This window comes from Curcuma longa, chromosome 6 (genome assembly GCF_044706935.1).
Source record: "Curcuma longa cultivar G26 ecotype Majalengka, Jawa Barat chromosome 6, ITB_CL_G26_1.1, whole genome shotgun sequence".
Taxonomy (NCBI): Eukaryota; Viridiplantae; Streptophyta; class Magnoliopsida; order Zingiberales; family Zingiberaceae; genus Curcuma; species Curcuma longa.
In genome coordinates, this window is record NC_133866.1 from 792,869 (window position 1) to 807,906 (window position 15,038).

At 34.8% G+C, this 15,038-nt stretch overlaps 1 protein-coding gene across 1 annotated transcript; it reads left to right on the forward strand.

Annotated features, from left to right (window-relative positions):
* The first annotated feature begins 301 nt into the window (after positions 1 to 301).
* LOC141831069 (transcriptional regulator SUPERMAN-like) lies at positions 302 to 998 on the forward strand. Its single transcript, XM_074718507.1, has 2 exons — positions 302 to 576; positions 668 to 998. The coding sequence occupies exons 1-2, from the start codon at positions 302 to 304 to the stop codon at positions 996 to 998; spliced, it is 606 nt and encodes a 201-aa protein (XP_074574608.1).
* The last annotated feature ends 14,040 nt before the right edge of the window (positions 999 to 15,038 follow it).

The following is a 15,038-nucleotide window of genomic DNA, read 5'->3' on the forward strand; positions in this document are numbered from 1 at the left end:
ATGAAACAATAATTATATAGTAATCCCAAGGCAAATTAAGACAATCGGCCAAACTCGTATTAAAGAGGGGAGAGGAAGAGAGACAGCCACCCCCATACTATGATTACACTGCCCTCTCTCAGGTGAGAAAAAGTACTGTTCACAGCCACTGCATCTTTGATTTACTAGCTTGTTCATTAGTGTCTCAGGAAGTGCAGGCTTGGCTGGTCGCATCCCAACGCCAATCCTCAACCCCCTCCCTGTCCGTCCCAACCCAACCGCGAGCGCGCGCGCGCGCGAGAGAGAGAGAGATCAGAGATCCATGGAGAGAAGCGGATGCACTGCTGCTACTACGGACAAGAATAAGGGCAAGGAGGCAGAGCCGTGGAGGATGATGAGCTACCGCCAAATTGGAAGGCCCGGCTCTCTGCTTCCTGGAAACGCTACATCGAGCAGTGGCGGCTTTGTCGGAGGAAGCGGCTGCTTTCCGTGGCCTCCCAGGTCATACTCTTGTAGTTTTTGCAAGAGGGAATTCAAGTCAGCGCAGGCTCTCGGGGGTCACATGAATGTTCACAGAAGGGACAAAGCCAGACTGAGGCAGTCCCCACCCTATTCTAATTATGAACTGAACTAACACTAACCCTAATCCTGGCACTTCTAAGCCACTTGTTCTTCCTTGTACTAGTAGGGTTTCTATTCCCAACCTGAACATGCCACCGCCTTCCACATCGTCTGAGGATCATGAGGAAATCCTGACCACCCCATTCTCCTCCATCATTTCTCCTCTGCTGCCGCATCTTATCCCGTCGTCTCTGCCGGCCAAAGTCGACCGTCAAGCAGCAGGCCGGCGGGACTCCAAGGACGACCCGGTATTGGGAGAAGATTTAGACGACATGGGCAACGAGTTAAAGAGAGATGGGAGAAAAGTATTGGCGTTGGACTTGGAGGTAGGTCTTTTTACCGGCAACAATAATCATCATGGTCTTGATTTGGAGCTTCGACTCGGATACATTAATTAGAAGGACTTACCTCCATGCTAGCTAATTATTTCACTGTCAATTTCATTACTAGTTCATTTTCTACTTCCTTCTGCTATTATGAACTTCTTTCCTTCGAAACTGCCGCAAGCACGCAGTAATCTTCGTCAAATATTTCTATTTTACATCGAGAACAATCCCCTACTCGTTTAATCATTTAATACTTCACTTTCCATGACATATACGCAGATGATAACTAGTTTATTTCGTATTTTGACCATTTGTTTTTGCATACTTATTGGCCACAAATTGAGTACTAATGTCATCCTAGCTAGTTTATGATATTTTGGATACGATATTAATTGTGCATGAAATAATTGATATACTTTTCTACACTTCATTATTGGCTGCGTAAGTAGGCTTTTATTTTGGTGAAACGAAGAATGTATACTCGGGCACTTTGGCTAAAGTATTCTCGGATCGATCATATGAAAAATGTTCAGGGGATTATGCCCAAGTGTTTTTCTTTTCTTACCCTAACTCCATACAGTATATTCATAATCTATTGCGGTTCGTGATATGATCCGTGTAAAGTATGTAGGTATGTATATGCGCATAAATCCTCTGCTACCATGATCGACAAAGAAATAAGTATGTAAAGAAATAAAGGTAGATGTTGTGCCTTTAATTTACCAAGTCGTTGCACTCGAGGGCTTATAAGTTGGGTGTGGGTGATGAGGTTCCCAACGCGGTGTTGTCTCTTTCTTGTGAGCACGCTGTCACTTAGTTATTTAGTGTGCTGGAGAAGTATTTGATGAGTCAGGGCATGATGACATTTTCCTTGAAAAGATAGGTTATAGAAAGGGGCGCCAGACGAAGAAAAAAGTGAAGCGGTCACACAGGAATTAACCATCCAATTCCTCACGGATATGACGTCCTTAATTTGCAAACACGATCGAGGAGATAAATTGCGTTACGTTGCAGCGTCAGCATATATATTTGAAACAACTGTGAGTGTTTCTGGAATCCTAACGCAGTCAATGATGATCACATCATTCTCATCAGAGATGGAGACCTCTACTATCATTTATGGACTCATCATCTGCTGCTAGCTGTTATTTTTTTACTTGCACAATCGATTAACTGTATTAGGTTTTAAATTCTGTAATTTAAAGGGCGCTTGGTTATACTCATTACCGCATAAACTATTAGTTAAAATATAATTCTAACCTGCTGGATTTTGCTTTCACGAGGATGACTTCTTTCAAATTATTTCCACAACGGATCTTTTAATTAATATAGCATTTTATTAGAGAAGGATATATTTTCTAGAAGAATAATAAAGAGAAAATAAAAAAACTTGTTAGAGAAAAGACTATGAGTTTGATAGTTCTATATTTTTCTTATTTGATAAAATGAAATCTACAAATCATATACATATATGTACATATACTCCTCACAACTCTAAAGTGGCTAAATTAAAAATTACATAAATCAAAGTATAAACATTATCTTTAACTATTTTAATTGCATTAGATATTTTCAATCTCCTTCAGAATAGCCAACTTGACTCTAATTATTTTGGATGATATCAATCTTCTTGAGAATTATTAAATTGGATGATACCGTCCCTAGGGCAATGGTGCAACGGTAGGACATTCGGGTTGTGACCCAGTGACCCACGGTTCGATCCCCAACTACGATGTATTTGTAAGAATTTTCTTCCAAATGGGGAACGCAATCAAAGGATGCTAAGCATCTGGATTGACCGTCGTATGTGCTTCCCGATTTATCCTGGTGGTCGATAGGAAACTTCCGTGGGAATTTATCCTGGTGGTCGATAGGAAACTTCCGTGGGACCGGACCGGCCACCCCCAGGGATTGAGTCTATGAGACTGACTGGGATTTATCATTAAATTAGATGATACCATTATTCTTGAAAATTACTAATTTATTTAATGTTCTTAGGTAAAAATCTAAAGGGCACTTCTAATTATTAAAAACATCAAAAGGGCATTTTTTTTAATAAAAAATCATAAGAATGTCTATCCTATTTTTCATCTCAAAAAAAAAATTTATTTCAATATTGTTGTAATAACTATATCATAGTTGTTATAATATGTTAAAATAATCAAATCAGTTCAACTTAGTCAAAATATTAGACATATATTGCTTTTATATAAAACATTCTCTACTAACTTATTTAATGTTATTTAAACTTAATCAAAATCACTTCAAAACTATTATAGCAACTAAATATTATAGTAGCTACTTAAATAGTTGTTACATAGTTATAACAACTATTTAATAGCTATTACATAGTTGTTAGATTATTTTAAACATATTTAAATAATTTTGATCAATTTTAAGTAATTTTAACTAAATTGATAAAAAAAATTTAAATATAAAAGTACTCTATATATAATATTTTTGATCAAGTTGAATAAAAAATATTACTTTAACATGTTGTAATAGTTACAATGAAGTTGTTACACATTGCAGTAGTTACTCCGTAACTAGTACAACATTGGTATAAGGGTACTTTCAAGATAAGAAATAAGATGGTTGTTGTTTTGACTTTTTGTAGGCACGTCCTTTTATTTTTTTGGGCCCAATGTTCTTTTAATTGCATTGGATGATACCAAATGTTTTTTTATAATTTCTATTCTCTTTAATATCTTCATAAGTGCATTAATTCCAATAGTTTAAACTATTAGTTAATTGACTAATAGATAAAAAGTGACTCTAAGGGTGCGTTTGGTTAGGGGTCATCTGTGATTACCTTGGTTATATGATTATCAAGTAATCACATAACCAAGGTTATAGGGAATAAAACATAACCTAATGTTGTTTAGTTTAATCCTAGGTAATGAGATAAAACCTTGTTTATTTGAAGGTTTTAATATATTACTTACTTTTACATTTACTATATTACCCCTAGTTTAATTATAATCATTTTTTACAACTAAATTAATTTGATATTTAATTATTTTTAAAATTAAATTAAATTATTAATTATAATATTAATAATATAATATGTATTATAATTAAATTATTTATAGAACTTAATTATAATATAAGAAATTTACCTTTCGTATTCCAACTTGGAATGCATACCACTACACAATAGGCTATTAATGAAAACAGAGAAGGAGGAGACAAAGGCATTAAACATTAAAAATCAATTCAAACAAATTGATAATTAATAATTTAAATTTAATTAATCTAAATTTATCTCAAATAAATAAAAAATTAGACTGATTCTTTAACTCATTCAATCAAGATAATTCACAATTTAATAATTTAATTTTACTTAATAATTTAAAATTCAAAATTCAAAATAATCCTAATAATAAGAAAAATTCAAACTCCACCAAAATAAATCTTAAAATTAATAATTTAGTAAATAAAAATTTGAAATTAAATAATAAAATTAACTATAATTGTGTACCCTTTAATTATAAAATATTGAATAATTCTAAAAAATTAAATATTAAAAATATGAAATTAAATAATAAAGTTAATTATAATTGTGTACTCTTTAATTATGAAATATTCAAATAATTCTAAAAAATTAAATATTAAAAATTCAAAATTAGATAATAAAGTTAATTACAATCATGTACCTTTTAATTATAAAATATTAAATAATTAAACTAAATTAAATTAAATTTAATAAATTTAAAATTAAACCTTAAAATTTAGGAAAATAATTTTATAAATTTTAACAAGTCAAGTCTAAATCTTAAAAAAAAATCAATTAATAATTCAAACAAAACTTAATAATTCAAACAAAACTTAATCAAATTAATAATTCAACCAAAACTTATAATTAATAATTCAAACAAACTTAATAAAATTCAAAACTCAAAACTTAATTTTAAAATTTGAAATTAAAAATAAAAATAAAATTAAAAATTCAAAAATTAAATTTAAAATTTAAAATTAAAATTCAAAATTCCAAAACTTAAATTAAAAATTTGAAAGTAATAATTTAAAATTCAAATTTAATTTAAAAATGAAACATAATTGACTTGATTTTAGGGATATAGTTAAATTGCATCAGAATTTATATTCATTTTAGGGCCATATATTGGGAACTTATATTATAGTAAGGTGGCCCTAATATATCGGGAAATTATTAGAGTATGGTGGCCCTTACTATATATTTGAACTTATATTATAGTATGGCGGCCCTTACTATATATTTGGCATAAATTGCGTAGCAGAGGAGATAAATAGCCCCAAAGACTATTTACGACTAATCCAATCGCCAAATATATAGTAAGGGGCGTAGCAATTTCACTCCTCAATTGACTATATTAGGGCCCTTACTATATATTGGGGAGAGAAATAGCCCCAAAAGCTATTTACGACTAATCCAAATGACTCTGCGTAGCAGAGGAGTAAATTGCGTAGCAATTTATGCCAAATATATAGTAAGGGCCGCCTTACTATAATATAAGTTCCTTTGCGTAGCAATTTCTCTATTCAAAACTATGAAAGATCTACTCTTTGGAAGTCAAATCATCCCTCTCTCAAACTCCCTCTCCCTTTAGGATTAATTAAAATAAAAATTTAAAAGCCATGAATCTAATTATAATAAGATACTTATAATTATGCAACTAACTTGAAATATTACCAAATGAAATAAAAAGTTAATAAAATTCAAAGTGTGTCAAAGTGGATTAACACATTCTCAGGTTCACACGATATGTATCAAATCGAGAATTTGATACATTATTAGAAACTAAAAATTATTGCGTGAATTGTTTGACTCATGCATACTTGCTATGTCATGCATATATTTTATTTTAAATGCATATAACATGCCATGTCATCATGTTTACTTAGTGCTTAATTTAGAATGGTTAGTTAAAGACACATAAATGGTTAATACTTGCCAACATAGTACCAGGGTGGAGCGAGATAATAATACGTTAGGAAAGCTTGGTCTAGGTAGTCAAGTAGGGTAAGAAGTACCTTGCTTGACCTGCTTAGCTAAGTGGAACTGACCGAAGCTACTTTGCCACATCCTAGACTAATTAGACCAAGGTTTCTCAAGAAATTAGTTAAGGTCATAATTTCTTGAATCAGTTTTATCTTAGAATGTGGTCATTGTTCCGATACCCAAGAAGTCTTCTATACCTCGCAATTGCCAGGAAATTGATTTTTGAAATGTGAATTTAATTGATTAACAGCTAAACCTGAATCTAGCACAAGGTCAAACATTCAATAAAACTTAACTTAAAATTAATAAAGATAAAATTGACAACTCATCTTACAAAACTCATAAGGTAACCCTTGTATGCCATGTATTGTGATACTTAGAATGGGTGAGATGATAAGGACAATTAAAGAATAAGTTTTTGAAAAAAGGTTTTCAAAAATTATTTTAACTATTTTTATAAAAACTATTTTTGAAAACTTGATATTTACTTGAAATTCATGCTTGCTGTGTGTACCTATACTATATTTTTTTTCAAAATATTAAATATTTAAAAATTGGTTGACCAATACTTAGACACAAACCTCTAGGTCAACACTAAGTCAAACCCTAAGACACATAGGCAGAAAATCCTTGTGGTCAATAAGGATGTCCTAAGAGAGTGTCTAGTTGAGGGGGAGGCCATTCTTGAAAAATCTTACTTTTTTTTTAAAAAAAAGACCTCTTAAAAACTAAGTTTTTTTTAAAAAAATTACTAAAATGATTTTTTAAAAATTTTATTTTGCAAAATATATTATAAATTATTCTTTAAACTTGGAATAACCCCTAAGACACATAGGGAGATTGCCTTGTGGTCAACAAGAAGCCCTAAGGGAGTGTCAGATTTTGGGGGAGTCCAAATTTAAAAGTTTAATTAAAAATTATCTTTTAAAAATTATAAAATTATTACTCTATTTGATTTAGATTAATCTCTAAGACACTTAGGGAGTTTGCCTTGTGGTTAACAAGGAGCCTTAAGGAAGTGTCAAATTTAGGGGAAGGTCCAAATCTAAAGAGTAAAATTATTTCAAAAATAATTTTTATAAAATCCTTAAAAATTATTATCCATTATTCTTTTATTTTTGGATCTAATCCTAAGATACACAGGGAGATTACTTTGTGGTTAACAAAGAGCCCTATGGACGTGTCAGATTAAGAGGGAGATTCTAACTTAAAAGGATAATGACTAGTTTACCAAAAAAAATTACCTATTTTTAAAATACTTATTTTAAAACTCTATTGAAAAACTATTTTAAAACTATTATTTTAAACTATTAAAAAATTATTTTAGGAAAATTTTCAAAACTTATGTTTGAAAAATTACTTAATCTTTTAAAAAATTTTGCAAAATTATATTTGAAATTTTTTTAAAAACATGCTTTAAAAACTATTTTGAAAAACCTTTCAAAAGTTATGTTTAAAATACTCATTCAAAAATCATTTCAAAAGTTATTTTGAAAAATTCTATTGATAAAATACTATGAAATAATTTTTGTGAACCACTCTTTTCAAAAAAATTTTAAAATCTATTATGGTCTTTCAAGAACTGTCAAGACTAAGTCATGACTATAGAGATACCATTATTGTTAGTACAAGAGAGAATGGACTTAACCTAAATAAATATTTTTGATGTAGGAATAGGGGGAGAAGGGGACTTAAGTTAATAATATAGAATTCTCTCAGATAATTAAACCCTGACCTATATTAACTAAAAAAATTATCAAACATCAAAAATAGGGAGATTGTTGGTGCAAGAAGCACTAAAGATCTTACCTACAGTTTCGATGTTTGATAATACACCTAGGTCTGGTCAGTTTGACCAAGGAGTTGATCCAAACATGACTTAATGTTTGGATAAATTGAGTGAAATCTAGTCAGATCAGATGACTAGTGAGAAGTTCTAGTTGGTTATACTAGGCAGTGAAAGTTCTGATCTGAAAGATTGGGCAAGGGAAGTCCTGGTGAGTGAAGCTAGGCAGTGAAAGTCCTGATTTGGAGGATCAGGCAAGGGAAAGTCCTAGTTGTAAGCTAGACAAAGCGAAGTCATAGTTTGGAGAATCAGCCAGAAGTCTTAGTAGGTCAAGTGCACCAGGTGCAAGACCATGCAGTGTCAGGAGGACCGAGAAGCATGGCCAAATTCCAATTGGGTACGGTCAGGAGGACCAGAGGGTTGGTGAAATTTGGGCTGGTCTGGAGGACCGAGTCGCAACAAAAAAGTCCTGGGGGCCAAGGACCATAGCTAAGCAGGAAGTCCAATAAGTTTGGAGGACTTGTTGGTAAAACTTCTCCCAAGGGGAGTGGGTAAAGGCGCATTTCTAGAGTGGAATAGTAGGCATCAGACTAACCCAGAATTTTGATAGAAATCTGAAGTTAGACCCACAAGGTAAGGTTTAGGATTGTCTGTTTGCTTGTCTTGTAGGAACCAGGAGCTGGAAGCAAGATGAAAAAAATAGAGGTAAGCAAACAAAGGCAGTTGAACTAAGTCCAGGGTCAACTCAGGTCAAACCTGAGTCAAAGTGACTCAAGTCGACGTGAAGGAGTCAAGTCGACTTGAGTGGATGGAGTCAACCTGAGTAGGTACTCAAGTCGACCTGAGCACCAAATAACGCAGCGGAAGGGAAAGCTTATCGGCAAGTTCCACGTCGGACTAGAGTCGACTTGAGTAGAGACTCAAGTTAACCTGAAGGCAAAGTCAGCGAGGAGAAAGAGCATCGCTGCCTAGGTGGAGTCGACTTGAGATCTGCTAGAGTTAACTTTAGCATGCTGTTGGGACCGATGCGTTCACTAGAGGGGGGTGAATAGCGATTTTTTCTGAACTTTCCTACGAAATCGTTAGCGGAAGCAAAAATAAAAGCAAAGAAAAGATCACAATCGCTAACTCGTTGATTTACTTGGTATCTACCTCTACGAGGTGACTAATTCAAGGATTCACATACATCGAGCACCTTTCCACTATGAAAATCCCTCCTTTTCAAAGAACATTTTGAAGGCGGAGAAACCCTTACAAACAATCTCTCTTCCTCTTACAGAAATGAATAGTGAAGTATGGAGGAGGAAGAATATAAAAGACAACACTTGAAGATCTTACAGAGCTGATAGAATAAAAACCACACTGTCTTCAATCATGGATCTGTCTTTTTATATTTTTCATGATGCTAGTCGACTGCCCCAAGGGTCAGTCGACTGGTGGGCTTCAACGACTAGTTAATTCACGTTTAATTCTTCAGCTGTCAGCCCAACAGTCGTCTATCAGTCGACTGATGAACAGTACTAGTCGACTGGTCATCAGTCGACTGATGAACAATACCAGTTGACTGATCCATCTGAAACCTCTGTGTGTGCTTCTGATCAACCACCAGTCGACTGCATCAACAGTGTCAGTCGATTGATTAAGCTGAAACTCCCCTTTCAGCTTCTTCTTCGGCCCTTAGCCTTGATGCAAGCCTTCAAACGCTTTCCATAAGCCTCGTGCCCTTCCTTGCACTTGCTTGAGACGTTTCCCTCAGCTTCGTCATGCCAAGTCTCCCTTGGCCAAGAGGTCGCGCCTCTGGGACTTCACCTTTGCCAAGAGGCCGTGCCTCCGGGACTTCACCATTTGCCAAGAGGCCGCGCCTCCAGGACTTCACCATTTGCCAAGAGGTCGCGTCTCTGGGACTTCACCATTTGCCAAGTCTTCCAACCTGGACTTTTCTGTGAACTCAAATCACACACGTTAGATTACCAATATTGCCTAACTTAAACTCATTTTAGCCAAATATTAAAATTCAATTCAATTGGGGCAAGATTGCACCAGCACATGCTATAAAAGGAGGGGTTACATACACATCAAGATCATCAACATACAAGTTCCCCTCTCCAATTAGTGGTGGTTCTAAACACGAACAAGGTCAGACGCTTGCAATCGGGGAAGATCCAGGAGGAGTGTGGGGTGCTCAGGACTTCCAATCGACGAGTTGTTTGGTTACTATTTCCTTATTTATCCTTTACTTTATTTATTATATTGTTTGTTTGGACTGTAAGACGGGTTTCTCTACCTTCGAACAATGTTCGAAAAGGAGACCACTAGTAGGTGGGCGCCTCCCGTACATAGGCCTTGGATGTACTAACCCTGGGGGGTAAGGAACAAAGTAAATCCGTGAGTCCCCTGTGTTTTATCTACTAATTCCGCTACAAGTACTTTGATAGAAAATGAACGATTTCGAAAAGTGATAACATACTATTCACCCCCCTCTAGCGTGTTCCAACGATCCTACAATTGGTATCAGAGCCGGTGCACTCTTGATTGGACTGCCAAGGGAGCAAGAAGGCAAAGATGGAGGGGGAGAAAGGTATGTTTTTAAAAGTTCATTTTAAATACCATATTATTTGTTTTAAGTGTAGGGAGAGAGTGAAGGAGATGGAATTCCGTCCTATTCAATTTCTCTCAGACAAAAATTTTACAAGGACGGAACCTTTTCAAGCAACCCACATGTTCGATCAGACATGTGCTTGATCGATCAAGCAAGTTCTTGACCAATCGAAGCATACCTTGATCGAAGCATAAGATTGCTGGCCTCTTGTGTTGGTATTCAGGATCCATACAAAGGGATACAAAGGAACAACTACGCAGTGAATTATTAAACAAGTCATACCTTTCCTTGAGATTGTTTGGATGAAAGTTTGTACCTGAAAACCTCTTGATCTTCTGTTGTATTCCTCTCCTATTCTTGGACATCGTGTGGGTGACGATCTACCAAGAGAATAACCACTCTTCTCCTTCTTGCTTCCAAGCCGCAGGCCACCAAGGGAGAACCAAGAGCTAGGGGCACCTATCTTCCTCTCTTCCTCTCCTTTCCAAGCCGCCACCTTCCTCACCTCTCTTCTTGGCGCCGACCCTAGGATGAGAAGCAACACAAGGGAGGCACCGGCCCTAGGAGAAGAGAAGCAACACAAGGGGCGCCGACCTTAGGAGAAAAAAAGGATCTAATAGGTGCCGGCCAAAAGAGGTAAGACAGGAATAGAATGTGTTATTAGGCCGCCTCCTATCCCCTCTTCTTTTAGCCTTGCCGCTACAGGAAGTTTAGGAAAAATAACAGAATTAACAGAATTTTGTTAGATAATAAAATTAATAGAATTCTGTTGAATAACAGAATTAACAAAAATTTTATTGGGTGGATACGATGCTTTATCTAGAGGCTACAACAAGGACCTAGAGTAGGAATTGGTTTAGGCCTCCTGACGGGCTTGGGCTTTCTGTGTTCGGCCCAAACACCCAATTCAAGTTCATCAATAATAACCCATACCACTAAAGGGTTATTATTGAACTACCATACTAACCCATATTACAATATGAGCTCCTTCTTATTATGGGTGCATTAATCTCCCTATGTTTAAGATATCATATGTCCGTTAAATAAATGAGTTACTGACAACTCAATCAATTAACATCTAATTCCAAGAGTAGTACTACTCAACTTTATTATCATGCCGGACCAAGTCCACCTGTAAGGTTTACATGATAATCCTTATGAGCTCCTCAAGAGGACATCATCAGCATAATAATTAGGATACAGATTCCTTCTATAATCAACAACACACCATATAAATAGCAATATCTCCCAACTCATCGGGCCTATTGATTTAACGAATAAATCTCACCCTTTGACAAGTTAAAGAAATAAATACTAAGTTTATGTGTTTGTTATTATATTGGGATTAAGAGGATGCACATCCATAATAACAGAGGTCATGTTCTTTTATATAGTCAGTATAAAAAGAACAACCTTAAACGGTCCTACTTAATACATACAAATTGTACTAGTTTAATTTTATAGTCAAGATAAACTAATACCAATTACACTACAACCGTTCCAATGGTTTGTCCCAATCCATCTTGGTTGTGAGTTACTATTTATAATTTATAAGGAACTGATAACATGATCTTCTGTGTGACACCACACACCATGTTATCTAGAATATAAATTAAGTGGACATCTGCATTAACATATATAAGAAAATAAAATGTAAACATTTAACTAAAGTGATTCTCATTTCAAATTAGATGTTCATACAAAAAGCTAGGCTTATAGTATACATCCCAATAATCTCCCACTAATACTAAAAGACTATGCTGCCATAAATGCTGCCATACATCTGATTCTCATCTCCTCAACATGCCTATCAAAAGCTCTTGCTGAAAGGGCCTTAGTGAAAGGATCTGCCAGGTTATCTGCTGATGTAATCTTGGCGACAATAACTTTCCCTCGTTTTACTATGTCTCATATCAGGTGGTACTTGCGCTCGATGTGTTTACTTGCCTTATGGGCTCGTGGTTCCTTCAAGTTTGCTACTGCACCACTATTATCACAATAAATTATGATAGCTTTGGGCAAATCAGGAATCACTTCTAAGTCCATTAAGAAGTTTCTGAGCCATACAGCTTCTTTGGCTATCTCAGAGGCTGCTACATACTCAGCTTCCATGGTAGAGTCTGAAATGCATTTCTGCTTAACACTCCTCCATGTGATGGCTCCAACTCCCAAAGTAAACACATACCCCGAGGTTGATTTACCATTATCCATATCTGATTGAAAATCAGAATTCGTGTAACCCACAGGAAGCAAATCATCTACTTGGTAAACTAGCATATAATCCCTAGTCCTTCTTAGATACTTTAATATATGCTTTATCGCAGTCCAATATTCCTATCCCAGGTTACTTTGATATCTGCTAACCATGCCCATGATAAAATAGTTCTAAGTATAAATAAAACTGCGGAAAATAAATTTAGATATCCGGTCTCGTACATAGCATTACATATATTAAGCTTCCTATGGCTGAAGCATAAGGAACTTGATGGCGATCTGGATCTTCGTGAACAACCTCAATGGTCCTACTCAATACACACAAAGTGTACTAGTGTAATTCTACAGTCAAGATAGACAGTTACTAAATTACACTACAACCATTCCCGATGATTTATCCAAAGTTATCTTGGTTGTGAGCCTTAATTTATAATTTACAAGGAGCTGATAATCATGATCTTCTGTGTCTCACAGACACCATGTTATCTACAATGTAAATTAAGGGGACATGTTACAAGTCTAATCATTGCAACCATTTGACCAAAACATGATTCCTTTATTTCATGAAATGTTTATATGCAAAAGAGCTAGTCTTTTCAGTATACTCCAACAGAACTGCCTTCATTTCCTCTATTTCCTTTGGTGTCTTAGTGTTGGGATGTATACTATAAGCCTAATTTTTGTATAAACATCTATTTTACAATAATATTGAAATGAGAATCACTTTGGTCAAAATATTTACATTTTATGTTAATGCAGTTGTTTACTTAATTTATATTGTAGATAACATGGTGTGTGGTGTCATACAGAAGATCATATTATCGGTTCCTTGTAAATTATAAATACTAGCTCACAACCAAGATTGATTGGAACAAACCATTGGAATGATTGTAGTGTGATTGGTATTAGTTTATCTTGACTATAAAATTACACTAGTACACTTTGTGTGTATTGAGTAGGACCGTTTGAGGTCGTTCGATTTATACTGACTATATAATCGAACTAGACCTCTATTATTATGGATGTGTATGCTCTTAATCCTTATATAATAACAAGCACATATACTTAGTATGTATTTCTTTAATTCATCAAAGGGTGAGATTTATTCGTTAAATCAAACGGCCCGATGAGTTGGGAGATTATGTTATGTATATGGTGTGTTATTGATTATAGAAGAAAATTATGTCCTAATATTTAGGCTGATGATGTTCCCTTGAGGAGCACATAAAGATTATCATGTAAACCCTACAGGTGAACTTAGTCCACATGATAATAAAGTTGAGTGGTACTACTCTTGGGATCAGAAGTTAATTAATTGAGTTATCAGTAATTCAATTAATTGATGGACATACGATATCTTAAACACAGAGATATTAATGCACTCATAATAAGAAGGAGTCTATATTATAATATGGGATTGATGCGGTAGTTCAATAATAACCCTTTAGTGGTATGAGTTATTTTTGATGGACTTGAGTTGGATGTTCAGGGAGAACACAGGAAGCCCAAGCTCATAAGGAGGCCAAAACCAATTCCTCCTCTAGGTCCCTGTTGTGTCCTCTAGATTAAGTCTTGTATCCACCCATGAGATTCTGTTAGAATTATGTTAGGAATTCTGTTAGAATTCGGTTAAAATTCTGTTAGAATTATGTTAAGAATTATATTAAGAATTCTGTTAGAATTCCGTTTAGAATTCTGTTAAGAATTCAGTTAATAGAATTCAGATTAATTCTAAATAGAATTATATTAATTTTGTTATCCAACAAAATTTTATTAAATTTTATTATCCAATAAAATTTTATTAAGTTTTGTTATCCAACAAAATTTAGTAAAGAAATTTTATTATCCAACAAAATTATATAAATTTTGTTATACAACAAAATTATAATAATTCAGTTATTTTTTTCAAGGCCGGCGGCAAACAACCCTTTATTCCCCCCTCCTTTTGTTTGCTAGGGCCGGCGCCCCTCTTAGGATTCTTTCCCTCCTTTGTGTGCTTGAGTTTTCTCCTCTTACTCCTTGCTAGGGCCGACGCACAAGGCCCCTAATCCTTGCTAGCGTCGGCAGTCAAGAAGGAAGAAAGAAGAAGAGGAAGAAGAAGAAGCTTCTACCTTGAGTTCTTGCCATCGGATTAGAAGAGAGGAAAAGAAGATTGGTTGGAGTTTCATCTTGGAAGATTGTTGCCCACACAACGTCCAAGAAGAAGAGAGGAATATAGCAGAAGATCAAGAGGTCTTTGGGTACTAAGCATCTCCTATACAATCTCTAGAAGAAAGGTACAATTTATTTATTTCGCTGCGTACATTGTTTTCTTCTTATGAATCCTGAATACTAACACAAGAGTCCAAGATCATATGCTTTGATCAAGGTGTGCTTTGATTGGTCAAGAACTTGCTTGATCAATCAAATACATGTCTGATCGAAAACGTAGATTGCTTGGAAAGATTCTGTCTCCGAAAAATTTTTATCTGACAAGAATTGAATGGAATAGGATTCTAGTTTCCAACACTTAGGACACATCTCTTTAGATAT

What these genes read in the sequence shown, in the direction of transcription:
- LOC141831069 (XM_074718507.1), top strand. Translation starts at nt 302, where the DNA reads ATGGAGAGAAGCGGATGCACTGCTGCTACTACGGACAAGAATAAGGGC. An exon ending in AGGGACAAAGCCAGACTGAG is followed by an intron (nt 577 to 667) that starts GCAGTCCCCACC and finishes TTGTACTAGTAG; the next exon opens with GGTTTCTATTCCCAACCTGA.